This window comes from Emydura macquarii, unplaced genomic scaffold, assembly GCF_026122565.2.
Source record: "Emydura macquarii macquarii isolate MOO-44397 ecotype Brisbane River unplaced genomic scaffold, CSIRO-AGI_Emac_v2 contig_1451, whole genome shotgun sequence".
Lineage (NCBI taxonomy): Eukaryota > Metazoa > Chordata > Testudines > Chelidae > Emydura > Emydura macquarii.
In genome coordinates, this window is record NW_027131588.1 from 20,048,667 (window position 1) to 20,076,176 (window position 27,510).

Below are 27,510 nucleotides of genomic sequence, written 5' to 3' on the forward strand. Positions count from 1 at the left end.
GGAGATTGAAACAGACAGACCTTTACTGTAATCTCCTGGAGATCAAATTCCCTGCGCCACAACCGGTGTATTTCCATCCGCCATTTCACTTCCTGCAGCTCTCCCAGATGGAAGGCCCCTAGGGTTTGAACCTAGACCCAGGGTCAGACCCTCGGCTCGTGTAAATCAGCGTGGTTCTGCCGAGGTAAAGGAGCTGAGGGGCTGCTCGGCGGGATCCTAAAGAACGTGCAGCCCCATTGGATGGCAGCTAAAAGGTGGCTCCTGTAAAAATGATATCTGTGGCCCTCGAGCCAAAAAGCTTGGGAACCACTGAATTAGCCCATCCCTGACAGGTGATTGTCCAGCCTGTTTTTAAGAACCGACAGTGATGGGGATCCCACAACCTCCCTCGCAAACCTAGTCCAGAGCTTAAACTGCCCTTACAGTTAGAAAGGATTTCCTAATATCTGACCTCAGTCTCCCTTGCTGAGGGACATCTGGGAAATCGGCAAATCTTTAGCTGTGCATCATTGTTTTTCTGAGGCGTTCGATGAAATCACAGATGCTCTATCCTGTTTGTTTAGTATAATTGCACTGTTTGTATGCAGCCAGGAAATTGGAGCGTAATGAGGCTAATTTATTGATTTTTAAAATGAAAGACTTGGTACTTGTGTGTTAAAATGGATTAAAAAAAAATCAGCAGGTTGAACAGCCAGATGTGGCCAAAACCTTGTCAGTAATTGGATTTTGTTTTAGAACAATTAGACGGTAGCAAAAACACTGCTCTGTGGAAGTGGATGTACTTTTTTAGGGTTTTTTTTATCCTCTATTTAGGAAAAATTATATCATCCTCCATAGGGGTCTTGACCCCGAAAGGTTCTGAGCGCACGGGCACCAATTCAGCGAAGCACTTTAGGGCCAGGTTTTCAGAGGTATTTAGGCCCAGAAGATGCAGAGAGATGCCAAATGGGGTTTTCAAAAGCACTTAAGCAATAGAACTTCCACAGATTAGGCACCTAAGCTGTTTCGGCATGTCTGAAAACCCCACTAGATGCCAATTGGCATCTTTAGGCACCTAAAGACCTTTGAAAATCTGCCTCTTTTAACTCCCTGCCTAACTCTTAGCACGAAAAGTAACTGAAGTCAATGGGAAAAGACAAGGAGAGTCCTGTAGCACTTTATAGACTAACACATTTCTGCAGGCATGAGCTTTCGTGGGCTGCAACCCACTTGGTCAGATGCATGAAACAGAAATCAGACAGGGGGTGTATAGTCACTGGTATGAAGTCAGTGGGACTAAAGTTGATTGCTTCGGTTCCAGCCTGAGTCAGGGCCTGAAGGGCATGTCTACACAGCGTAGGGGAGCGAGCAGGCTAGCAGGGCTCACGCTAGCTCTCGAAAGCTCGCTGTGCACTGCAGACAGTGCTTTGACGTTGGGGCTCGAGCACTGACGCCTAGAGAAGGAGGTGGGCTCAAAGCGCTCAAGCCACACTAGCAAAGTGCTGCCAGCACAGCTGGTTTTAGACTGCTAGCTCGCCTCCTGCTGGCCCAAGGCTGGCGACGCGGGCTGCGTGGTTTGCGCCGAGATGCTAAGTAGATGTAGGTGTAGGATCTGCTGAATCAGCGGTAGGACCAGCACAACGAGCATGCCACCCGACAAGGACTCTTCTTTGCGCTACCCATCCTCCCTTAAAAGCAGCTGTACGCAGAGCAGCCTAAGGTCTTGAGAGGAGAAACTTCCACGTAACTTCATTGGGAGCTGGGGGCTCCTAACGCCGGTCGTCTCACATGAAAAGGCCAGCCATGCCCGGTAGGACCATTCCAATGAGAATCATAGAGTCCTACAAGAGGAGGGTTGGAAGGGACCTCAGGAGGTCATCTAGTTCCAACCCCTGCTCAAAGCAGGGCCACCCCCAATGAACATATTTGCTTTTTCAGAATAAAACCAGTTGGATCTAAGTCATGGAATAATTTTTTTTTAGAATAGTGCCATGGAAAGATGCATCTCTGTGACATTTCTGGTCACCTCTGTGTTCTGTGAAGAGGTTGTAGGCCAGTATGTGGGCACAAGATTCTTTCCATCACCAAACTTATTTTTGAGGGGGACGTGTCTTTACTGATCTACTCTCAAAGCTTTTTCGTGTTTGCTAACTGCAGGAGAACACCAGAGCGTGTGCCAGTGTACTGAGCAAAACATGCAGCTGTGACTGCATTGACCAGCCTGCATTCTTTCTGTGCGTTGGAGAGGCGTACATCATTTCATATCCCACTTATTCCTCGCCAGTGTCATTCCTCAAAACGACGAACAGGAAAATACACTGTTGTTGTTTTGCAGTTTGGCTATATTGATACTAATTTAATTTTCCAACAACATTAGGCAAGCTTAAACAGCTGTTGCATCTACATGGTAAATTTTTTAAAGCATTTCTATTTAGAGAAATTCTACTTATGAGTGAGTCACGCTTTCTGTATTCCTCTTCCCTTTTCAGTAAGCATATCTAGAGAGGAACAGGAGAGCTGTGGATTATTTCCTTTCCATTAAAACCTCAAAAATTGCAGGCTCACAAAGCAAAGTCCAAATTTATAAGAAATGAGGTGGCCATTCCAAGAATAGGAGACAAATACAGGAATAGTTTAAGGTCAATTAAAGGTTCCTGCAGTTGAAAGTAAGGGATAAATACCTAAGAAGTACTGCATTAGAGGGAAGAAACCCATACAACACTTTGCAGATCAATATTGTCAAACAGGAAAGCATGATAGAATATTCTACAGCATAAATGATTAAATGCACACAACGCTGTCTAAATTGAGGAGAGGAAGGATGGGTGACAACCAATTACTTCAAAGAGTCTCAGATAAGTAGGGACAGGATCACTTAAGAGGTTGGTAACGGAATACAGAGCCTTTCCCATCTAAATCACTGATTCATATCCAGCCCATAATTGGTGGTGATTGAAAGTCGTCACCATCCGATGGATTTTTCAGTGGCTTATGTAAAATATTGGCGATTTCAATCTAATACTTAATCCTACCTAGATAATCTTTTCATCAGATTGCAAAGCACCTTGCCAACAAAGTCAGTATCATTACCCCCATTGTACAGATGGGGAAACTGAGGCCCAGAGAGGCAAACTGATGTGCCCAAAGTCACCCAACGGGCCAGTGACAGAGTGCGAACAGAACCCAGGGTTCCCAAGCCCCTGTCTAAGGCTCTGTCCACAGCCTCCTTATAGAGAAATGTCTGCATCACAAGAGCCATGGCTATTTGGCTCCTTACTGGAAGGCAGAGATGGCAAGAATAGAATGGGCACGGGGACTGAACTACCCCCAGAGGTGGGCCCACCAGGACAGCATAGAGGTACATCTCCCCACCACTCCTGTTGCACTTCAGTGAATAAAGAGAAGCCTAATCAGTGTTACCATCAATGTCCAGGAGCACTGCTTTGATTGATCTAGCGCGGGGGCTACAGGCAAAGCCCTGCGTACTCTGCAGGAAATAAGACCTAAATGTTGGCCAAAGCCCCCCCAGGCTGTGCAACAGGCTGGAGGATCTCTGGCAGCTTCAAGGAAGAGGAGTAAAGCAATCAGCACGTTATTTTGAGGCTAAAGCCAGTTTATTCTGTTACCACATTTTCTATTGGCAATTTTTCCACTGACCATACCCAATGGCATCATTAGAAACCATCAGGGGCCCGCTGGAGGATTTGGCAGGGGGAAATTGGGGACTTTAGCCTGCTCCGAGAGAAATTAATGGGATTCCTGCCATTGCCATCAAGGAGAGCAGGGATAAGCCATCTCTGAAAGCTTGATTCTCATGTGCCCACTTTGAGACCTTTCTACACTTCTGGAGTGTAAAAGGAGCCTCAGTGTAAATGAGAATCAGACTGAAATGCTTTAAAACTCCTACCCTGAAGTTAGGTTTCAGATTCGTCCACCCACTGAGATGACTGGGCTAATTCCCAGCTCTCAGAGCTCGAGGTCCAGGCATCTGCAGACTCAAGCAGCGGTAGTGCATCCATTTCTTTTTGGTTCACATTTTTAAGGTTTTCACCACAACCATCAGGACTTAAAATAAAGAGAAAACACCAAAGAGTTAGCTACCGGATCACAGTTCTGTGGGACGGGTGAATTTTGTGCCTGTGGAAACACAGAATAAGTGGGGCCCAGATCACAGTTCTGCAATCTTTGCATCAGATGAAGTGAGAGGAAAGATGGCTAGCGTGTGACGGGCGGAGGTCTTCAGCACGCCTGCTTGCAGTGCACAGATCTTTCAAAATCTTATGCTGTGATCATGCAAGAGGCAAAGAAATCTCCTGTAGCATTGGGAGAGTCTTGACTAGCAGAGCTGTGAATTGAAAATAACCTGGTTATTCTGACTTGTCTCCACTTGGCTACAGACTAGGACTCGTCTCGTGGAGAGCAATATTCAGGTCACTTTGCAGGTAATGGTGCAGCTGCGTGATTTAGTCTGCGCCTGGCTGAAGCAGCCAGAGAACTAACAGGAGCTATGTTAGTCCTACCAGATCCTGTTAGTCCTTTCAGTTAGTACAGTGCTATGGAATAAAAGGAGTCAATAACCAAATAGTTCAAGTCTACGCTTGAATCTTTGAAGCCACCTTCAGCATCTCCTCTTCCCAAAAACAGGTACAAAGAGTGCATGGCTTTGGACTAGCTGACCTCCTGAGGTCCCTTCCAACCCTCATCTTCTAGGATTCTGTGAAGAGGTTTCCAGGCCCCAGTGAAATCCTGGCCCCAGTGAAACCGGCACCAACTCCCATTGACTTCCAGGCTTTCATCCAGAAAAGGAGGATTGCTCAGTGGTTAGGGTGGTAGCCTGTGAAGTTACACAAGTCACGTAGGCTCAGAGCCACAAACCGGTCCAGGCTCCTAACTTCCAGGAAATCAGCAAAGACTTGTCTACTTGTGCCCATTCCCTAGGCTGTGTTCACGTAGTCCCGTTTTGCACAGTACTACGTTAAAGCACAGTAGGGAACTTTTCATGCATGGCACCAGCGTCCACATAGGCCAGGTCGTGTGTGACACACTGGTGCTGACTGAAGTTCACACCCCACCGGGGCAGACTATCGCACTATGTAGGTGAGCCCTCCCGTCTGTCTGCGCCTTGCTTCTCCAGGTAGAAAATGGAGACTGCATTTCCCTCCCACACCGATTAACATTCACACACATTAACAGATTGTGAGGCCCTCACCTACTATGGTTACAGGGGCCATCTAAATATTTCACCTAGTTGGAGACGTTGCAGATGGTCACTCCATGCACTAATAGATAGGCAAAACCTCTCTGGCAGTTCACAATACTTCAGATGAGACTTCTCAATACGCGTGCCCAGAGCAGCTTCTCATGGAGTAGCAGGGACAGATGGATAGGGTAAGCACTATCTGATGATCAGATGCCTTTAAAAGCTTAATACCTGAACGTAACCCCCTGGAAGTCAATTGTAAGTCCCATTGACTTTTGTGGGAGGGAGAAGGAAGGGTTGATTCTGGCCAATTGAGCTAGGCTGTCAAGAGAACTCAGTCCCCATTTAGGTGCCTAAATAAGGACCAGTGTCTTTCCAATGCTCCGCATCCAACACCGCTGAGCTGTCTGGGAAGTCTGCCTGGGGTTTAGGTGTTTAAATGAGAACTACATTCTGTTGTGGGTCTAGATCATAGTTGAAAATTTAGCCCTTAGGGTCCAAAACGCTATTCATCAGTCATGGAAGCAGGAAGAGTTGATATGTAGCTTATCTTGCCTCCGGTACTCAATGTTTCAAGGGTAGAGGGTCAACCTAGACCTGCTTTCTGTGGCTTTATTGATGGATTGGTGTTTGATTAATTAATATTGATTCCTGATTAACCTTTTAGACTGCAGTGGTCAATAAAGGGTCAGTGTCCTGAGGGCTGCAGCATCAGGAATATCATCATCAGTATCATTGGAACGAGAGACCCTAGAAGCACAGGAGAAATAACTGCCATTTATCTCAATTCCCTTTACTAACAAATCCACTAAGCAGAGACACAGTCCCACAAACACTGAAATACGATAGCCGATAGAGAGAGAATGCAAAGCATTTAGCCTTCTGACTGGAGCCTCTCACAGCTCCTGCGAGGGGACCATGAAGTGCCAGTCGTTATCTTCCTCACCACCACCGCCACCCATGGTTGTCAACTTGGCGCCTCCCCGTGTGTCCCGTCCCCCCCGCGCACAGGCCAGGCAATACCTTTTCATCCTGAGTTATGCTGTGCTCATGTATATATAGATGTGTTCCAACCCCTTTTCTCTTATCTGTAGTTCCACACCCCACTAATTTAGGGGTGTCCCATTGGCTATCTCCTCAGTTCCCCTTGCTCACATTAAGATCTATGCCAAGGAGTTACCATAGCAACATGAAGGTATTACAGAATCCCCCCAAATCATAGCAATGTAGGACTGGAAGGGACCTCGAGAGGTCATCTAGTCTAGTCCCCTGCACCGAGGCAGGACTAAGTATTATCTGGACCATCCCTGAGAGGTGTTTGTCTAACCTGTTTTCAAAATCCTCCAATGACAGATATTCCACAATCCCCCTAGGCAATTTGTTCCAGGGCTTAACTACACTTACAGTTACGAAGCTTCTCCAAACGTCTCACCTAAATCTTCCCCGCTGCAATGTAAGCTCCTTACGTCATGTCCCATCCTCAGTGGATAAAGAGAACAGTTTATCATCCTCTTCTTTATATCAACCTTTTATGTACTGAAGACTATCATCGTGCCCCCTCTCAATCTTTTCTTTGCCAGACTAAGCAAACCCAATTTTTTCAATCTTTCCTCAGAGGTCATTGTTTCTAGACCTTCAATCATTTTTGTTGCTCTCCTCTGGACTTTTTCCAATTTGTCCACATCTTTCTCAACGTATGGTGCCCAGAATGGGAGATAATACTCCAGAGGAGGCCTTATCAGTGCTGAGTAAAATGGAAGAATTATTTCTGTGTCTTGCTTACAACATTCCTTCTAATGCATGCCAGAAGGATGTTTGCTTTTTTTTTTTTTGGACAGTATTATATTATTGACCCATATTTAGCTTGTGATCCACTTGAAACTTCAGATCCCTTTCTGCAGTAATCCCTCCTAGACAGTCCTTTCCCATTTTGTTCTTGTGCAACTGATTGTTCCTTCCTAAGTGAAGCACTTTGCATTTGTCCTTATAGAATTCCATCCAATTTACTTCAGACCATTTCCCCAGTTTGTCCAGATCATTTTGAATTCTAATCCTGTCCTTCAAAGTGCTTCCAACCCCTCCCAGCTTGGTCTCAGCCACAAACTTTGAAAGTGAGTGCCTATGCCATTATTCAAATCATTTATGAAGATATTCAATAGAACCAGGCCCAGGACAGGTCTCTGTGGGATTCCACTTGACATGCTCTTCCAGCTTGATTGTGAACCCCTGATAACTACTCTCTAAGTACACTTTTCCAACCATTTGTGCACCCATCTTATGTTGTCTAGGCTATATTTCTCTAGCTTGTTCAAGAGAAGGTCATGTGAGACAGTATCAAAGCCTTACTATTAGACATCTTGCAGTATTCACTGGCGCACTGGAAAATATACCGCTACCTATTGCTGCATAGTTTCTGGAACACCAGCACTTAACACATCTTTTACTGTAAAATGGAACTTTAGTGGTACAGGGTTACCTTTTGGTCAACTAGTCATGCCAGCCTGTTTCAGGTCTAAGGCTGACTATCAAACATGCCTGAGACCAGTAGACCCTGTGTTACAACATAATTAATACTGATATTTCACCTCTCTCTCCTAAATATACTTAACTTTTATTCTCGGCTACATACCCCACCACTCTGAGTTGTTGCATAGTCTAGAAATAACAGGAGGGAAACCTATTCACGGAGGAAAAATTAGTATTCACAATTGTAATTGGAGTGAGGGGAAAATGACAATCTCACAGAGAATGCTGTGTAGCGAGAAAGGAGTTGCGCATGGCAGCTTTTATTCAATAGACATCCCAGGCAACAACAAACTCATAAAAAAAAAATGGAAACCATTTTACTTACATGCTCTCATGCAGGAAAGAAAATAAGAGTCTTAATGTTTATTTTTTAAACAAAGAGGTTTAACAGCAATAGTAATTCCAGCAAAGCATGGTTTGAAGAGCAGCTGGGGTTAATGGCCCACGGTAAAAGGGGAAAAAAACCACAAGTCAGGCTATCAGCTTTCCCCATCTGGCCATTAAAGTACGGGAAATGCTCTGCGTGTTGTAATTGCTTAATTAATCAAATGAACTCTGGACTTCAAAAATGGTATTGTTAGACTTTTCATTTCAGGCAGTTAATCCTACTAGGCATTTCAGCAAAGCCTTTCACCAGTTCTTACTTCAGTCCTTGCTAATTAAGCACTAATTTTGTTTTGACTTCACTCAAGTAAGGTAGGCGATTGATTTATGCCTACAGTTAAATGATGCCTGAGCATAATGTTATCCAACATGTTTCTTGTATCTCTCAGTCCCACTAATCCAATAAGATTTATAGTTTCCCAGTTACAGGCACCAGCCTGCCTACAGAGAGGTATGATTTGATTTGAGAAATGATCAACTAGCAATAACATGCCTACACACGAACCCTAGAGCTCTCGTTAAGGGCATGGGGAGGGTGTGATGCTGGCAGACCAGGTGCCAGCTCTTGCCAAGGCATTAGTAACTGGTCTCTTTGCTGGACCTAGTGGCTGATTGGGAGCCGGAGACTGAAATGCAGTAAAGGGGGCTGCGTGTGTTTCTATTTTGGCTTCTTGATAACTAGTGTGGGGAATCAGAAGTACTGGTTGTGGCTGGTTGGGAAGTCTGACTTCAGTGTCACCCACCAGTGTTGGGAGAATCTGCTCTCCTTTTACAGCCTGCCCTGACCTTGGCATTTTCAGGTGGCTACCCTAGGCATGGACGGGTCACGACCCCATTCACAGTAAACTGGGCAGTTCTTCATACCACAGCTCATCTCTGTTCTGTGCTCGGATCAGCAGTGAAATAGTTCACGTGGACATTCTAACTGGTCATTGAACATCTGAGCTCACTGGGAAGAATGGAGCAGGTCACACCTCTATAGGCAAGAGTAGCAGAGACGTGGCAATAATCTACGGGTTAACATGATCAGTTTGGTTTGCTACCCAGCTAGGTTATTTCACCATTGGGAAGTGAAGTCCACCTCTCCCTAGGACACTCACTTCTTGTAGTGAAGAGTCCTGCTATTACTGAACTTCGCCAGCCTTCTTGTTCAAATATTCAGACAGATAGGGCAATTTCCTGTAATATCTTACTGCAGTAAGTTTATGTATCAGCGGGGGGCCAGTGACCGCAATGCCTCCAGGAACTAAGAACAGAGAGGGGGATTAGGCAAAGTCACTCGGGTTGTTCCACCTTTGGAAATATATCACGTATATCTGGAGTAGCTCGTGTATACCGGTTCAAGGTGGATTCTCCAGCGACCCACAGACACAGAAAGGACTTTTAGATAAATAGTCTAAGTTTAAACTGAGTCAGGGCCTTCTTTCTGGTCCACCACATGGACAGAGTGTTCTGTCCCAGGGGCTCCCCCACTCCTTGCTGGGAGGTGGTGGAAGGAATCTAGCCTACTGCCACCCCATAAGACGGAGAGTGGACCGTGAGTAAGTTTTTTAGCATATGCACAGGAACTTTCATTGTTTTTAAAATACGTTTTCTCTCTAATGCTTTCACTTGATAAGCAAAGCTATTTATTCTTAAAGAGTCACGTGGTAACCGGTGACTGCTGGCAATGACGCTATTCAGAGCCTTTGAATAGAAAGCAAAGCACAGGTGCTGGCATGCTTAGAGGCGTATGGCTTGCTGGAGATCTCACCGTAGGCAGGGAACTGTGCATCCTGGAAAAAAACCCACTCAGCAGGGGAGAGAGACAGGTCTGTACCCCAGAGCGGGGATGTCTGAAGAGCTGGGAGCCTGGAGTGGATGCCCTCAAGGAACCACGCCAGTGCAGGAACCATGCCCTGAACTGTGACAAATATCTTAGTTCAAACCAAACCCACCACAGTAATAGAAGACACACCTTTTAAAACAAACACACACACACCAGACAGCGTTTACATGGGTCTCTTAGTTCTCCAATTGGATGTGCTCAGCTGGGACTAAAAAAAAAAAAGAGTTGCTTCAAGCCTTCAGGCAGCTTTCATTATTTGTTGACTTCATGGCATTTTCCTAAGGTCCCTGCTGACACAGCTGTCTGATTAACATGCACAATGCCTTATGGATGCACCTCAACTCCCCGCCAGCTGACATTTTATTTTTCCGAATACAATACACTTCAAATGATGATGTAGGTTTCTGGCGCACGTCTTCTCTCTTAGATGACACCAGTGCTCTATGGCTCACCTGTATATCACGCAGTCCCATGGCCATTGTTGGATCTCCATGCACAGTTCAGCTAGAAAGAAGGTTTCCCACTCACAAGGCAGATTTCCCTCCTGGGATTCTAGCCACCCCGGGTGGGGCAACCCCCCAGTCAACTTCAACTCCAGGTTGGCCTTTTTGGAAAAGCAAGACCACTTTCCTTCTCACCCTCTTTCTAAGGGCTACAGCTGTACGCGAACAAGGGAGGAAAACAGGCCAGTCTACACTGAAGGGGTGGGGTAGATGAGCCTGGGTGGTGTCTTCTTTTCCCTCCTAAAAGCAAGGGAGGGTGGAGGTGGCCATGGACCAGAGTCTGTGGGACTGTAACCTACCCAGTGTGATGCTCTCTCCCCTTTAATGGTGGCTGGGCCTGCTTTAGCCATGGCTAACAGAGCTGGGTCTTTTTGCTTAGACAGTAAAAGCTCATGTTGAAGTGCCAGGTTCAATCCCTGCCGCAGACGACTCGCCCAGTGTGTTGTAGGGTTCAATCGGAGAGGGCTACCCTATACCTAGTGATGCTGAACTTCGTCATGATCTTGCCTGGAGCCTCAAGCCCAGCTGCTGATGGCTTGGACTCCTTTGCTGAGCCACTATTACAGTGCCCTGCGCACGTGGTACCACAGGACAGCTCGGTTGGCAGCTTAGCCAGTCCACCCCTGTACGGATGCCAAGTCTGCTGTCTTTGACTGGATCTTTCCAAGAATGCTGTAGTCCTCCGGCGCCTTGTGCCAGCACTCTCTGCAAGGGCTGTAAAGTCTCTAATTCCGTGGTTCTCAACTTGTGGGCCACATATACAGCTGCATGTGTTGTGTATATAGTGTGTGGATGTGACCCACACGACCTGTATGACCCTGAGGACGTCACATGGGCCACAGCGGTGTGCTGATCGGGCCGTGGGTTGAGAACCACTTCTCTGACTGGACAATGCTGCGGAAACTGCCCAGACTCCAAGTCAGACTTTTCTGCCTGTCTTCCACCCTGCCCCATAATGCCGGAGGGCACGCTTTAACCTCAGCGCACCCATCCGGCACGGGCCTTCGTTCCATGATTAATGGGAAAGGAACTGATCTCCTATTAAAAAAGGAGAAGAACCTAAACAGTAGCGGTGCTAGAAGTGATTCCATGCGATTTGCTTGGATAACACGGCCATTCCTCTTTCCAGGAGGTCACAAAGCTGACCACTGGACCAGGAAGCTGTAAGCGGGACCTGCAGATGGAATCCCAGCAGAGGCAACATGCGCTCCCCTTTGGGAAGTGTGTTTATGGCCTCAGACTATCTGCAGCGCTAGGACACACTGTGACAAAAGCACCGTCTCACCAGCAGTGTCATAAAAACCAAGACACAACTTGGCTCACAAATAAATAGAACAGGCAGGCCTGGGCCCGGGTGGAGTTGGAGGGGGACCAGGCACGGAAGATGTACGGTTTTCCTTGCTGCAGCTGTACAGATTTTATAATTATGCACAGCATAAAAGGAATTCAAGCTGTTCTTGAAACAAAGAAATAAGGCCACCTACCCCGACCACTTAATTCAGTGCATGACTCATTAAACAGCAAGTGCACCCAGCAGGGTCCTTCACTGCTCAGTAGTAGCAGTGGGTGGGTGAAGCAGCTTCGCAGTCCCTCAAAGGATAACAGCCTCAACCTCCCAGCAAATTCCCATCCAGCCCTTCGCTACCAGAGCTTAACTCTTGGTGTCTTCTACTGCTCACGCAGAGCATCAGAGTAACCACACCCACGCTAGGGCTTCCTCCGTGCTGACTGATATCCCACCAGATCCTTCGCCTTTAGCCGAGGACAGGCAGGGCCGTGCCTCCCCAGCATTCGTACTTCATAGGATGCCAGTCTCCGTTCTGACATCCCAACAGAATTCAAATGGCACAGAGACGATAGCGGCGCGCATCAACAAACCGGCCTTTAGCGCAAGAGTGAATGCCGTGAGTCGCCTCCAGCAGAAAGGACTCTGAATTTGGGGTCAGGTTTTCAACAGTGCTCAGCGCCCAGCACTTCCCCTTGTTCTCAGTGGGGCTTTGTGGGGGCGGGAGGGGAGGGGGAAGGGTATTCTGCATTGCTCTAAATAGGAAGCGCTGGTTGCGGAGCTCTCTGGAAAGTCTGCCATCTCATCCGGGTGCCTAAATAGATGCTGAGCACTTCTGCAAGTTTGGCCCAACTGGTTCGTAGCACGACGACTTCCTGCAAGGGTCCCACTAGAACTAACAGTCAATGTCGACCAGGGAAGACGCTGCCTCGTGAACAAAGGGCTTGCCAGGGACGTTGTCAATGGAACCTGATTTTGGACACTTTCTCTGGAATGTTTTAGAAAGACATCCTTCTTAGAAATAAGTAACTGGAGTTACACTCATCTTCCCTAGCTAAGGATCGGAGTCAAGTCACTGAAGCTGATTTACCCTCTCCCCCACATGACGATCTAACATAACCGCCTCACCCTCCTTTATATTTTTTAACTACCAAAAATCCCTTTAAAAAGCATACTACTTGGTAGCTATTAAACTAGCCAGAAGGTCAGGCAGGTAGGAAGGTGATTTAAGGTTAGGAATAAAGCAGCCAGGACCAAATCAATTCTAGACATAGTAATAGGGCCAGACCCACAGCTGGTGTAAACTGATGTAGTGCCATTAACGTCAATGGAGCTATGCTGATTTGTGCCAGCGGAAGATCTGGCCCACAACAGAAGCAGGGAGGAGGATTCTGGGCACTGGCTCCTGATCTAGTCCAGCTCAATGCCGGACTTCAGCAGGTCTCGGACCAAGCATTGAATATGATAAACCTTATCTCAATTTTAGGGAAACCAACTGAGTATAATAATATGATGTGAATACAAAAACGCTTCTGCCTGTGGGTGGACAGCCTGTGTCTTCATTACATGTGACTTGTCACCAAACAAAGCATTCTACCACAGACATTTCTGTCCAGTGTATTCGAGTTGCACTGCTGTGAAGTCAGATAATACTAGGTGCAGATGTGTTAGAAGACATTAAAACACCTTTGTGTTACCTTTAAGTCTGGTTTCCAGAAGGCTCTTAGACAGCCAGGACACAGCACTACAGTAGGATTGGAATGTGATCCGGTCTTCATCTACAAGAGGAATTTGATCCAGCAACTGAAATAAATACATCGCGTTAGCCAACAAGCTGCAGGTAGGAACACAGAAGAGAAGCAAGCCTCCCCCCTCTAATCTAACTTGCGTTTTCCAATCTAATCCAACCTCCCTCTCTTCCTTTCGTCTCTATCCTTAGGCTCCAGGGATCCTTCACATTTGCTAGAGGATCTTCTAGGACTGGTGCCTCCCTGCATTTTCTGACGGTCTCCTACCAAACTCTCAGACTCACTGCCTGAATCTTCAAAAACAAATCACTAGGGGTGAGCTGGCAGAAGAGCAGCCGTGAAAAAGAGTCCAAGTGCAGACATTAGGAAGGCTGCACTTTTGTGTAGCTACTTCACTGTGCACCTGGAGCCACAGTGCCACCGCCTTCTCTAACTATCAGATTTTATAAACCAAGCAGCTTTGGGCCCAGATAGTTCTCGGATAGGAAGCCTGCAAGGAAAACCCAGAATGTGGTAGCTAATTAAGAAGCCTCCTTGCAAAGCAGTGTCCTCTTAGCAGGCCACTGTTCTGCGTGGAAGGGGCCATGTTGTGGCCAACGCATAAAACAGAAGCACTGATTGAGACAAGAATGCGGTACAAAAAGAGATGGCCGTATATATGCCGATAGATTTACCAGTAGCTGGTAGTCAAGGATATGCAATGTTATTCATAGGTTTTGTAGGACCGATAAAAGTGGCTATGCACTGCAAACAGCTCCTTATGTGCAGATCTTTACCTGCACCCAAGACCGGTAACTTGTCGTTAATGAGACCGTGGTAACTTGAGCCCTAGTCTGAATGTTAGTGTTCACCCTCTTCTGGAGAAATGCCAGTGTGGGGATTTACATTCTGCCTACTTTAAAAGGCCCAGCCTTCAGATCAACATGGATTTTTAAAATCTCCTCCTTAGCTGTTGCCTCGAATTGCTATAGCCTCTTGGAGAGCCAATTCCTGGATACACAGCCTCTCTTCCTCGGTGATAGGTGTGCACACACTGCTTTGTGCAAAAGGGATTGCCCCTGATTTTAGGTTCCAGATTAACTACAAAACTACCCCTGCTAATTTTGGTGCCTCTGAGTATCTAATGGCCTCCAGAGACATCAGCTTATAATAATCTCTCTGTGAAGGCGGGAGTGTGCTGTTTAACACTAGGGTTTGCTGCTAAATGCACGAAGCACTTACAGGTCACCTGGATAAACGGAGGCTGACGCGTGCACTACAGTTATAGCAATTCTCCAACGTACACCCCAGTTTGAGCATCACGAGCTGCAGGGCCATAAACCTCGCTTGAGACAGAGGAATCCCAGCTGGGCCAGATTTTCAGAGGCACTGAGAACTCCAGCTGAAGTCAGCTGGAGCTGGGGGTGCTCAGCACCCCAGAAAGTCAAGCCCAGCTTTATCCCTCTTTATATTTCCTAAGTTACTCTTCAGAGTTGGGCTATGCAGAGCAGAGAGCACAAAGAGGATCACTCACCAAACAGTGCCCCCCGGCTGCAGCACCTTCTTAGACTCCGGCACCCCAAGGCTGCAGTGGTGGCTCACACCTTCTCACAACTCAGCCCTCCAGGCCTATAGTTCCACCCCTCCTCTGCCCTCCCCAGGGGGATAGAGGCCAACAGGCACAACCACCTTAGGTGACATCTTCAGCCGCACACTGGGCTCAGTTGTCCCTACCCTCTTGCATCAGGAGGGCTTTACATCCCCTTCCTTGGAGGCAGGTAAGGGAACCCAGACCCACCCTCAGAGGTTCATGCCTAGAGATCAAGCAGCTAAAATCCACTCCCCCAGCATCCTTACTACTTCCCCAGGCCTCTTCCTACCTTCATCTACCTCCAGGGACCAAGTGCTTCCAGTGCTTGGCATTTCTAGCTTCTTCTGCTTCTACCTCCCAGTTTGCAGCCAATGCAAAGTCCTCCTGGGGGATCCTAGTAACCACAGTCAGTGGGGCCTGAGCTGCCACCTTTCAGCCCAACTGTTGCTGGTCAAATAACTAGCCACAGGTGGAGAAAGAGCAAACGCTGTCCATTAACCCTTGGGTGGCTGTTGCAACATAGGGTCTGTATACCCCATCACAGGGCATCATAGTGTGTTCATAACCACAGCCTGGAGTATTGTGTGTTGCTTTCATTAGCTCTCCTGAGAGTTTTTGTCAGAAATATTTGTATTTGTCTTGGCTGGGGCGCGTAGTCATGACTGCCATTCGAATAATAAATCTTAAATTATGAACACTAATTCATCTGCCTGGTTTTCCCCCATGATTTTCTGAGCATAAGTATATGCTCAGTATAGAAGCGGTGTTTCATCCAAGTGCGGAATCTAAGACAGACACTTCAACAGATCTGCTCCGTGCTGCTTTGACAGAGCTTCCTGCTGAAGAATAAAACAGTTTCAGCTTTTCACCTCTTGCCCTTCTTCTGTCATTATGATTAAGTGAGGAGGAAGAGCGAGTGAAGCACCTTGGTTATCCAGCCTGCAAACCGCGTGTTTCATCCCAGAGGGTGGAAGAGAGGAAAAAAAGTGGCTGCAGTAGGTACAAAGAAAAGAGAACCAAATGTCCTCAGAAAAAAAATCTAGGGCCAGATTCAGATGTAAATCAGTAGAGCTTTATTAAGTCACTCGATCGATTTATATTAGCTGAGAATCTGGCAATTTGTTTTCAGTGGAGTTAATATGGACAGTACTTCTGTGATGCTGTATCATACCCATTAATAACACGGAGTAGTTAAAACATGTGAAATTGTGACTGCACACTGCGTTTTTCTCCTGGAGCCATTGCTTTCATTAATAGGTAAAAATGCTTTGTTTTATAAGGTGGTTTTCGTGTATAAGGGTGTACAATATTCTGCCACCACAAATGATTTTGGTCACCATGCAGAATGTTTAATAAGACTTTATTACTTGTGTATCTGACATAGTGGAAGAGGAATAGTACAACCCCTGTGTAATGCGATGCTGCTGTGTGGGTGCCAATAGCTAGGATTGAACTGCATACCTCTAGATCAAAAACCACACCACCATTGCTTGAGCTAATAGACCCAGAAGCAGGGTAGTTTCATAAAGCTCTGTGTAGAGAACAGAGAGTTACACCAGGAAAGCCTGGGTTATATATATGATGATAATGCATGGCCATCAGTAACGTAACTGCAAATATGCGTTTTCTCTCTATAATGTTTTAGCAAAGCTGTACTGTAAGCAGAGCAGAAGATTGAGTCTCACTTTCAGTTTTATATTTGCTTTCTAAAATTACAATCATTGGAAGTTTTTAATGTTTGAAATTCACTCGTTTTTTGTTTTTGTGCAGTTCTGTGTAATACCTTCTCTCAGTGACCATGATTAAGACATGCTGCTAATCTATGCTTGCTTCATATATGATGCAATATAGAAAGAGCACTTTGGAAAGAATCTCATTAAAGGATGGGGAATAAATTGTCAATACAACACTAGCGGTTTTATTTAGATATAGAATAATATATGCTAAGAGTGGTTGTTTTGCATGTTGTACATCTTTTCCAGCCTTGACGCTTTTGTATTGCACTGAAAGGGTAATGCCCCTTTCAAAATGGGGGCTCTTACCTTTGTCACAAATCTAGCCCAAAAATTCATTACCTTGCCAATAGACAGATCTATTTTTCCCTGTCGCACTTGACTTGCTAGTTTTAATGAATCACAAACAAATCACCTGTGCTAGGCAACTGTCCAGTCATGTGATATTGTCCCCGTTTTCAAACTAACACGGAATCTATCAGAAATGAATCCAACCATGTGCAGGTAATAGGTTTTTCCCAGCTCTAATTAATGTGATCCGCTGAGCTACCCCAAATGAGCACACACTATCTGGCTGCGTACAGAAACGGCATCAGGTCCCAGACCCATCGGTTCTTTACAAGCCTGCACAGAACAGCTGGGAAGTGGAGATGGTAACCTGGCGGCAAATTCAGCAGTGATGATAGGTACAGACACAGCTGGACAGCAAAGAGCAAGGGCCAGAGGCAGATGTTGTCTGCTCATTTGCAATGTTTACAGTATATGACTTTGATTATGCTCCCGTTGACTTCAGCGGGATGAAGATCAGGGATGACCCATGTGCTTAAAGATAGGTGCATGCTTAAGCACCTTGCTGAATCAGGGTCTTAGTCTGGTATTGTGAGTCATCACCACTCATTGCCCACCTGCATACTTTGATTTCTGGACACAATACTCCTTTAACCCTAGGAACTGGTCTTCTGGTCTGGTTTCCTTTATCATGATTCTAGCATAAAAATGTATCTCCTTCCTAACAGATTGTCAGTGCCCGTGAACCACAAATAAAACATCTGTGCTAGGCAACAGTCCGGTCACGTGATATTTCCGCCATGATCTGAGTGGTGGAAACAATACCACAATGAAATATTTGTACAGCAAGGAAAGTTCATAGTAAAAGGGTCTGTTAAATGATTTTCTATTCTATCAGACAGAATCATACAAGTATGAGACATGACTTAGGAGCTGTAGCTATTCAGCAACTCCAGCAACTCTTTCGTGAATGATTTTTGAAAGCCATGAAATTTGGGGCCTTCCTTTGATTTATGGCTAATTGTCATGTGAGCACTTTAATTTTGGAACAGTACAATGTTCATTTCTCAAAAAAAAAAGGGCTCCTTCCCCATGCGCCTCATGCTACAAGGGTACAAAGTAATAAATGGTATGGTGCAGGGATCATCTATTCACCCCTTCTCATAACACATCAACACGGGATGCTCCGTGAAACTGAAGGATAGCAAATTCAAATGAAATGCTTCTTTCACACAGCACAAAATCAGCTGGTAAAATTCAATACCATGAGATATAACTGAGGCTCAAACCTGAGGTGGGGTCAAAAAGGATTTATATAGCTAACAAGATTACCCAGAGTTACACCAGTAAATTGAGAGGGTAGGGGGAATGATTGGGAAGGGATAAAAACCTTTAAGTTTCAGGGCATGAGCCAACCTCTGATTTTTGGGGGTTAGGTAGACATTTTTAGTGGGGAGAGGTTATCCCATATCCGCTACTGCACAGTTTCTTGAACCTTCTTCCGAAGCAGCTGGCCCTGGAGAAAAGACACTGGGCTAGCCAGAGCGCTCCACTCATCCTATGTTCAGTATTGTGGGCAAAAGATGATGCAAAATTATATTTCCTGTTCAAACTTCGGTGCTACAGTTCAGCCCCTAAATCCATATTCTGGGAACTTCAGCGGGAACTGTGTATGCTCAGCATCTCTGAAAGTCAGGCCACTTTTAGGTAACTGTCTAAAGCCCTGATCTTGAAAACACTGATGCATGTGCATTTCGCTAGACCCATGTGTATGTGACCCAAGAACCTCTTACTACCAACTGGGAAGGGGCACAGAGGGGGGTGCATTGGGGTTACAGGGATCTCTTAAGTCTGGTATGAGCAGACGGTACGGATGTTGGCTAAAGAGTGACGTGTATACACTGAAACAATATGTTCTTAAAGGCTGTGTCTAGGGACTGGAGGCCAACAAGTTCTCGCCCAGACATGACACGTTCATCTATCTGGCTGTTTGCATATAAATTAAGTATTGTGTGTTGTACAATGGGGCTCTATCACCAGTCGGAACCGAATGCTAACGCAGGATTGTGGAAAACTTCGAAGAGAGAAAAGGGACAGGAATAAGCAAAAACATCAGCAAAAACCCTACCTAGTCGTGCACGTCAAAAGTTTGCTCTGCTATATTTGGGGGACAACGAAGACATCACGGCATCCCTCACCTGGGAAGTAAATGGACAGTGAACTTGCTTCATGAAAGTGGGATCTCAAGCAGGCATGGCTGAAAGCTCTGGACAGAACTTCGGGAGAGCTAAGTGTCTTTAGACAGAAGCCTGCTTGTTAGTTTAGTCTCTAGTTTTGTGTTATGTGCAACCTGCTTGTTAGTTTAGTCTCTAGTTTTGTGTTATGTGCAACCATTTGTTTCCAATGACTTCCTGCCACTCCTCTCTCGGTTAATTTTTAACTAGATTTTTAAATTCCTGTTTACTGAGAGGGATCGCTATGTCAATTATTTCACTGTGTCAGCCACTTCGTTTCCTGCTACCCCAACAGGCACTGGGATCCACGCTATCTCTGTGTTTACTCCCACCCATGCCAGTTCTGTTATTAGTAATAATACTGCATTAATGACATCATTTCTGCTACCTGAACTTCCATTTTTGACAGCCAGTAGTCCTGACGGTGAATCTGACAAGATGACAATGGATATAGGTTACATGTCCAATATAACACCAACATTATCCCTGCTAGTTCCGCCCTCATAATGGCTACAAAATTTGATAGTCTTATGGATTTCTTTATTCCGAGAGTTGGGACACAAAATGCTGTTCTAACTCTCCCTGTTTTTTTTTTTTATCTTTAGACCCACGCATAAATATTTGGCAATGTTTGCTCCATTGATCACATATGTATTGATCTGACACATTTAATACATTTAGCTTTCCTTTTCATTTCATTATATAATTCCACACTTAGATCCAGGGGCATGATTTTCCACACATAATGCATTTTCCTCTGGCTATCTCCGCTAATTTCTTTTAGGTCTTTCTTTTTTCTCAGTTCCTCTGCCCGCAGTTTAATCCTTTTGACGTAAGCATTTTTGATTCTCCCCCTCCCATGTTGTCCACTAACTTTCCAGCATTCTTCATATATTGTTCGGTGTTTCCACATCTTCCCTGTTTCCTGTGAATTTTTGCCCAAAAGGTTAAGTCTAGTAACTTCATTCTTGATACCAGAGGCACTGTACCAGCAGGTATCTGCATTACACACAAAGGTGTGGCGATGAAGGCACCTCATGCAAAGCGTAATGCCTGGGCTTGCATTGAGTCTAGCTTCCTTAGGTTCGTTTTTGATGCTGAATTAAACGCTTGGCATCTGTACTCTATGCAGTACTGGAGTTAGCCCACTGGGGGTCCTAAGCAGGAAGGTTTTTTTGCTCTTCCATCCCTTCAACACATACTAATCATTAATAGGGAGTCCCCGCGAGGCCCTAAGCAACTGCTTAGTCTACTTATGTCTGGCACCAGCTCTGATTCAATGTTTGGTCTTATTAATGTTTATAGAGCATTCCCATTGCTTTTCCTATCCATGCCCCAGGTATATCTTCACGTGGAACAAATGTACCTTTACATTTGTCTACAATATTTTCAGTGTGATGCTTCCATGTTAATTTGCTATCGAATGTTACACCCAGGAATTTGTAGCTTTTAACTAGATCTATTTTCACTGGAGAGAGAGTTTACTACCTTTTTTCATTTTCCTTGTAGTGATCATTATTCCTTTGAAAATTGACAATTTAAAGCCTCCCATTACCCCCATTCCACTCTTTTCCTAACTGCTTCATTAACACGCTTCTCAGCTATTTTCTAGTTTCTGCTTTTAGCCCATATGGCACAAGTTCCATCTGCAAACAAGGATATGCCTATTCCTGCACTCATCCCTTTCGGGAGATTGTCTATCATTACGTTGAGTAAGGTAGGGCTGATGACACTCCCCTGCAAAGTGCCATTTGTGATTGTATATAGGCTAGAGTAGGCTTTCCCTATTCTGACTTGCATAGTTCTTTTACTTAAGAAATCCTTTATCCACCTATATATTCTTCCTTTTATGCCCATGGACACTGTTTACACAATACGCACTCTCTCCGTAATGTATAATAAACTTTTTTAATATCTAGGAAAGCTACTATCATGTATTCTTTGTTTCTCATACTTTTTTTGTGCCTTCATTGCTACTCTTACTATATGGTCAATTGTACTTCTTCCCCTCCTGAACCCATTTTGCATGCTGTCTATATTCCCTCTAGATATGTTGTTAATCCTTCAGTCACCATTCTTCCTATGGCTTTGCCCATACATGATATAAGGGCAACTGGCCTGCTTGCATTAGATCTTGTTCGCAGCTTCCCTGGTTTCCAAACTGGGACTATAGCTGCATATTTCCACTCCACTGGAAACTCACTTGCTCCCCATATACTGTTGTATCGTTTTAGAAATATTTTCAGACTCCCTCCATCCAGATGTTTTAGCATGTCATTACACACACCACCCTTGCCTGGTGAAGACTTTGTGCTTTTATCTGTAGCTTTTTGAAGTTCCCTCCTACAGAAACTTTTGTTTAATTTTGTATCCTTATCTTCCTCCCACTTCTTTCAGTTCTCATGGTTCTCTTTAATATTATTTTTCCCCTCACATGGATTTCTATACTCTGATTGTCATCACTACTAATGTTGTGGAATATTTCTGCTTGGGCTTCCGCTTTTCTCTTCATTTGTGTGTTTTGTTTTGTTTTTCTCTCTTGTTTGGCCTTCTACAATGAGGCCTGGTAGAGAATTGCACTTACTCCACTCATTTTCCTAATCTGCCTATGTACCTCTGATGTTACAACATCTTTATTTATTTTCCCAAAGTACTTTCCCTAACTTTCTTTTTTTGCCTTTTTAATAGCCCCTTGTGTAATTGACTTGTTTATTTTATATTTCCTTAAGTCCTGACTACTCACTGTACATTTCACTTACTTATATGCCTTGTACCTTTCTTTAATTGCTTTTTTACACTCCTCATTACACCATAGCACATGTGTAAAACCTTTCAGGTGACTTGATATTTTAGGGATAGCTAACTTTGCTGCCATCATGAATATCTTAGTTATACTGCTACTAAACTCCACAATGTCATCACTTATATATTGTTCACTAAAGTTTTCATTACATTTGCTTCTAAACAGTTCCCAGTTTGCTGTGGTCATACTCCAAGTAAGGAGCCTTCCTCCATCCTCAACATTGCCTTTACTTTGATATACTATAAGTACTGGGAAGTAATCACTTCCCATTCCCTCCTGTTTTATCAGTTTCCTGGCTGCATTTGCTTGCTATACTATTTGAATAATTCTGAGGTCTAGACTAGAGAGATTTCCACTGGCTGCATTAAATCTAGTTCGTGTACCATCAGTATTACTACATTATTTTAATCAATGAATTGTTCTAGATATTTGCCATTCTTATAATATTTTCCATTTCCCCACAATCTGCTATGGCTGTTTATGTCTCCACATATAATATATGGGCTTGTTGCATCTTCAACTATCTCTGTCAAATCCTTAGTCTCCAGTTTTCCACAGCGGTTTTATACATTATATATTCTCAAAGATGCAGAGTTGTACTGCATTGGAATCTCAATGCCGCTAGACTCTATATTAAGTTTCTTTACCTCAATTTCAAAATAGTTTAGGTTCTTCGTAATTAATGTACAAACTCCCCCTCCCCTTCCTGCTTCTCTGCCTTGCCTATAGATGCCATTGTGACAGTGGCTGGCCAGATGTCACCTCTTGCCCAGGTTGGAGGCATTAGCTAAGAGCTGACAACCACGTAGCTGGAGACCAGACCAAGTCACCTGTATGTTAATTTTGCTCAAGATAGGTATTAGTCTTATTAGAATGTGTTTAGTGATTAGACTCTATGAAATGCTTGTGTGTTGCTGTGGGTATTAATCTCACTTCTAATATCTATATCCCACATTATACGGTATATTTAAGTGTTTTCTCTGTAACTGTAAACCCCACTGTCAGGAGAGAAACACTACCAACGGTGAAATATTAGTTTGCTACCGTAGATGGTATCTCCTGTCTGACAAAAGAAAGCTCTTGGACACCAGATGAACCATTGTGGAAGTCAGAGAACAAAAGATGTTGTTGATTGCTTCCCCCATAATGCTCCATGAAGAGGAGATAGGGCTCATGAACTCATCTCATCATCTTGAACTCTGGGAGAAGGGAATAAAAATACCTGACAAGAAGAAACTGCATCTTTTGGCTGTTTGAGCTCTGAAGAGTGAGGGACTCATGGAACAACAAGTGGGGAAACTATTAAAGATTAAATTTGTTAGGAAAACTGAAAGTAAGCTGCCAACTGCCTAAGTATCTGATGCAGACAAAAGGAGTTGTGTAGGGGGTGACAATCCAAATGACTGAAAATGAAGGCATAAGGGATGGCAAACTACTGTATGCTAAGCAGCTGATTTCCCGAAAGAGCTTTTTCCCCCCTCCTATCATCAGCTGTGATAGTTGCATTTAAAGGGGAAACCCTTCCAGATAGAGTAACGATAATATACCAATTTTTTGGATAAAACCATATGCCCCATCCCTGGTGAGTTGCTACAAGATGCCAAAGGTTTAGACATGTGGTAAATATATGTAAAGGGAAAATTAGATGCAGTAAATGTGCAAGGGAACACTCCTATGACAACTGGTTGGAAGGGACACAAATGAAGTCTAGCAACAGTGAAGGAAAGCACAGGGCTCATATGGAGGCTGTATAGCAAACTGTGCGCATAAGGAGGTTTGTAAAGCAAACCCAAGAGATACAAAAGCCCAAAAGTTACAAATATCATATCTTATCTTCTATGTGGAAGCTACTATGAGACATATAAGACCAAAAAGGGAAGAGGCACAGAAACGCACTCAGGAGAAAAACATACAACAGAATAAATCAAAGAAGGTAATGAGTGATACAGGGAAAACAGGAGAAGCCATACTACGTATAGACAAAGAGAGGTTTATATCATTTGTGGCTGAAGTAATAAACTGAACATCACAGAGGGGAAAAAAACAGAAAAAGAAAATTCTAGTTAAAACAGCAGAAAAAATAGCAACTTATCAGTAGGACTACTCCATGTTTTTTTAAGTGAAGGAAATACTGAAGGATAAATAGAATGGTACCAATATTTGCTGTTGAAATGTACCTAGCCTAGTAGCCCATGGACAGGAACTAAAGAAAAATATCCATGACAAGGATACTAAACCTGAGATCATTTGCATACAAGAAACATGGTTAAGAGGAAAACTAGATTTCAGAATCCCAAGGTATGGCTGTCACGCTGTCTAGAGTGGCTCACGACTGTACTCGAGGCAGACTGTCAAAAACAGAGCAGACACCCCAAACCGGTGGTGTGTTCTATAATTAAATTTCACCAAGCCAGTAACAAATATGAACTCCTGGATCACCATACCAGTCTGACCATGGAGTCACAGACAGTTCCCTTACACTCTCCAGTCTGTCCTGCCACCCAGGAAACTGGACTTAGTGATAAATGGTCACTCACACCAAAAAAAGCACACCACATTTAGGTTGCTTCCAGTCCCACTTACCCCAGATCAGGTAGAACTCTAGATCCTACACCAAAGACATCATCTGCAGCCAATCCTGTTAGGACAGGGTGCTAGGCAAAAAAAAAAGTTGAGCCAGTCCTCTGTCACTTGAGCCCAACTAATAAAGGAGAATTGGAGCCAGCTGAGTAAGCCTGCATTTAGTGGGCCAATAGGGAGCAGCTGCTGGGCTCGTTAGATGGGGGCTATCAAAGGCTCACAGGAAGGCAGTGCAGGGGGGAAAAGCCAGAAAGGGAGAAGCTACAGAGTAGAGTGAGTGCCATTTGGTTGGTGGCTGAGCTTGCAAGGTCCCCTGAGGCTGTCAAGTTGGACTGTTTGTACATAGAAGGTGGCGGGCAAGCAACCTGTAAATACACCTCACTGGAGGGAGCACAAAGCTAAGGTCTCTGAGTGGTGTGAGGGTGCAGAGGATCTGGGCAACAGAACGATCCTGCATGAACCCGAGACACTGCAAAAAACTATCTCAAGGTTTTATTAACTAGGATAAAGAAATGAGTGTTATTTACAGGTTAAAGCAAGCAAATATATACACACCATCTAAAACCTAAGGGTGACAGAATTGTAGTGATCTGTCTGTTCAAAGTGTCTGTCAGGGCAGACCCAGGAGGCAGCCTCTGGGGATCTCTGGCTTCAGAATGACCCTTAGATCCTTTCTAAGTTGAATCAGGCTGAGACAAGGTAACATACACTCATATATAGTGCCTGATCCTTTCCTCACCAACATCAAATAGCAAAAGAGAGGATTTGGACCTAAAAACATATGCAAAATAGTTAATCATTTTGCTGAATTACAACTGATTTTCTTAAAAGCATGCGGTTTCAGTCAGATTGAATCATATGGAAAGTTTGAAGAGGTCAGGACAAATTGTTTTTAAACCACAGAGATACAAAGCAAAAGTTAGACTCAAGAAGAGAAGACAAAGTTATGGGAGGCCAAAATAGGTATTTAGTGGAAGCTGGTTTAAGCTTTAATCATGGAATAAGAGTACTCTTTCTATTTCTCTTATAAGAACACCACGCCCACTTGGGCAGAAGCCAGCTCTTGTTTGATTTCCCTTATAACTGATGCATCCTTTTGGTTACATTAACTTTAAAGCCCTGTTTTCAATTATTGCTGTAGTTATGGGCTATATTTACATGCATATGTCTGTTTGGCCACAGGAGGGTGTACTAGAACCAAATTTAAACAAACAAAATGCTCCCTAGCTTAGTGAAAATGCAGCTAATTTAGAAGCACTATGTTAAATGTGTTAACTAAAGCTAGGAAGCACCAAGAAGTGGGTATTAAATTATAACGAAGCAGTCTAGCTAGATTGCTCACAGTTCATATTCCTGGTATATATGCTATTCCTTTTTTTTAAATGAGGATTTTGTTCTATTTCAATCAGTACCTTGTTCCAAGTTGGCTAATACAATGAATTCACAAAAGGCAATCCATTAAACTAAATACAAATGTCTCTGAGTCATTCTAGTTCCTTGGATCTGGGACTTTGTCTTCCAACACGTTTGTGAAACAATATGTACGTCCCTGGTGCTATATGAATAACGAGGCCAAGATTTTCCTGAGTTCGCATTTGGACACCTAAATAAGTGGAATGATTTTCGAAAGTGCCCAGAACCGTCTGCTCCCATTACGTGCGTGCCCGATGCTGATTGCTCAGCACATATGACAATCCAGACACTTTATACAGGGGCATAAATAAACTAACATCAGGCCCCCTTTTTTAAAAAAGTGTTTGTGTAACTGTTTCTTCACTACGAAGGAGGGCACTCTGTTTAGACCCAAATTTAATGCATGCCACTGCATCCTGCTGCCAACATCTGCTTTGCGGACAGCAACATTTCAGCACAACGTTAGCACTGAAATAAGCAAACCAATTCTATTTCCTGTGCACTGGCAGCAAGAAAGGTTTGTGCACAACTTGCGACTTACGTTAATTTGGTGTAGTCTAACAGAAAAGATGGGGAGGCACCGTAGCCTATTAGATTCTGGGTTCTGTTTGCTTCACTGCTTGACCTGGTGCAAGCTACTCCACTTCCGTTTCCCTTTCCATCCTTTATCTTGTCCATTTAGGGTGCAAGCTCCTTGGGAGAGAGACTCTCTCACTAGGTAGTTGTACACTGCCACACACAATACAGGCCAATCTTTCTGGGGGTATCCAGGTGCTACTTTAATATAAATGAGAGCAAATTACATGCTATGAGACATAGGATTAGAGGCATAGATAGAGGATAGAGAGCAAACAATTTGACCATCACCTTTCCTGGCTCAGCATATCCATGCTGACCTGTTTAGGCTAATGGGAAAACTACCACTTCTGCTACACCATCCCTGCTTCCCTAATACCCCACCTAAGGTTTTGGCATACCAGAAATTCCCGTGCCCATTCTTGCCAAGTGGCAGCAGTTAAAATGACGGCAGCTGGTCTACTGTAGCAGTGAACAGATGCTCCAACCAGTGATTATTCCCTGGTAATAGGCAAAGTTCCCCCGAACCAATGGTTCATTGGGCTGATGCAGCTAAAGCTCATGTGTTTCATAGCCCATGGTACATTAGGCAGTGGGTAGAATCATGCCTGACCACCTTCGACTGCCCTAAGCGGCTGGATCAGGTACCCAGTTTGCAGCTGGGTGAACTGGAATTGGCCTTTCAGTGTGAGATCAAGGGAGATGCACACCCCCAACTTTCAGGAGCGTTGTCAGCACCTTAACTATTCAGACACTGCCCCTGGTAGTAGTGGCCAAGAGTTTTTCTAGTGAAAGTAGGGCTCTGAGGGGCTTGGAGAATGTGATTAGGGAAGGAGGGGAGAAGCTGGAGCGTGCTCAAC

General features: G+C 44.5%; 1 protein-coding gene across 2 annotated transcripts in view; it reads right to left on the reverse strand.

The window, feature by feature from the left end:
* Positions 1 to 27,510, reverse strand: part of LOC137156569 (uncharacterized) — a 73,864-nt gene that overhangs the window by 7,018 nt on the left and 39,336 nt on the right. For both annotated transcript variants that reach the window (XM_067553454.1, XM_067553455.1), the window contains one exon: positions 13,403 to 13,508. In XM_067553454.1, coding sequence (XP_067409555.1) covers positions 13,403 to 13,508 — 106 coding nt within the window. The remainder of the gene's footprint in view (positions 1 to 13,402; positions 13,509 to 27,510) is intronic.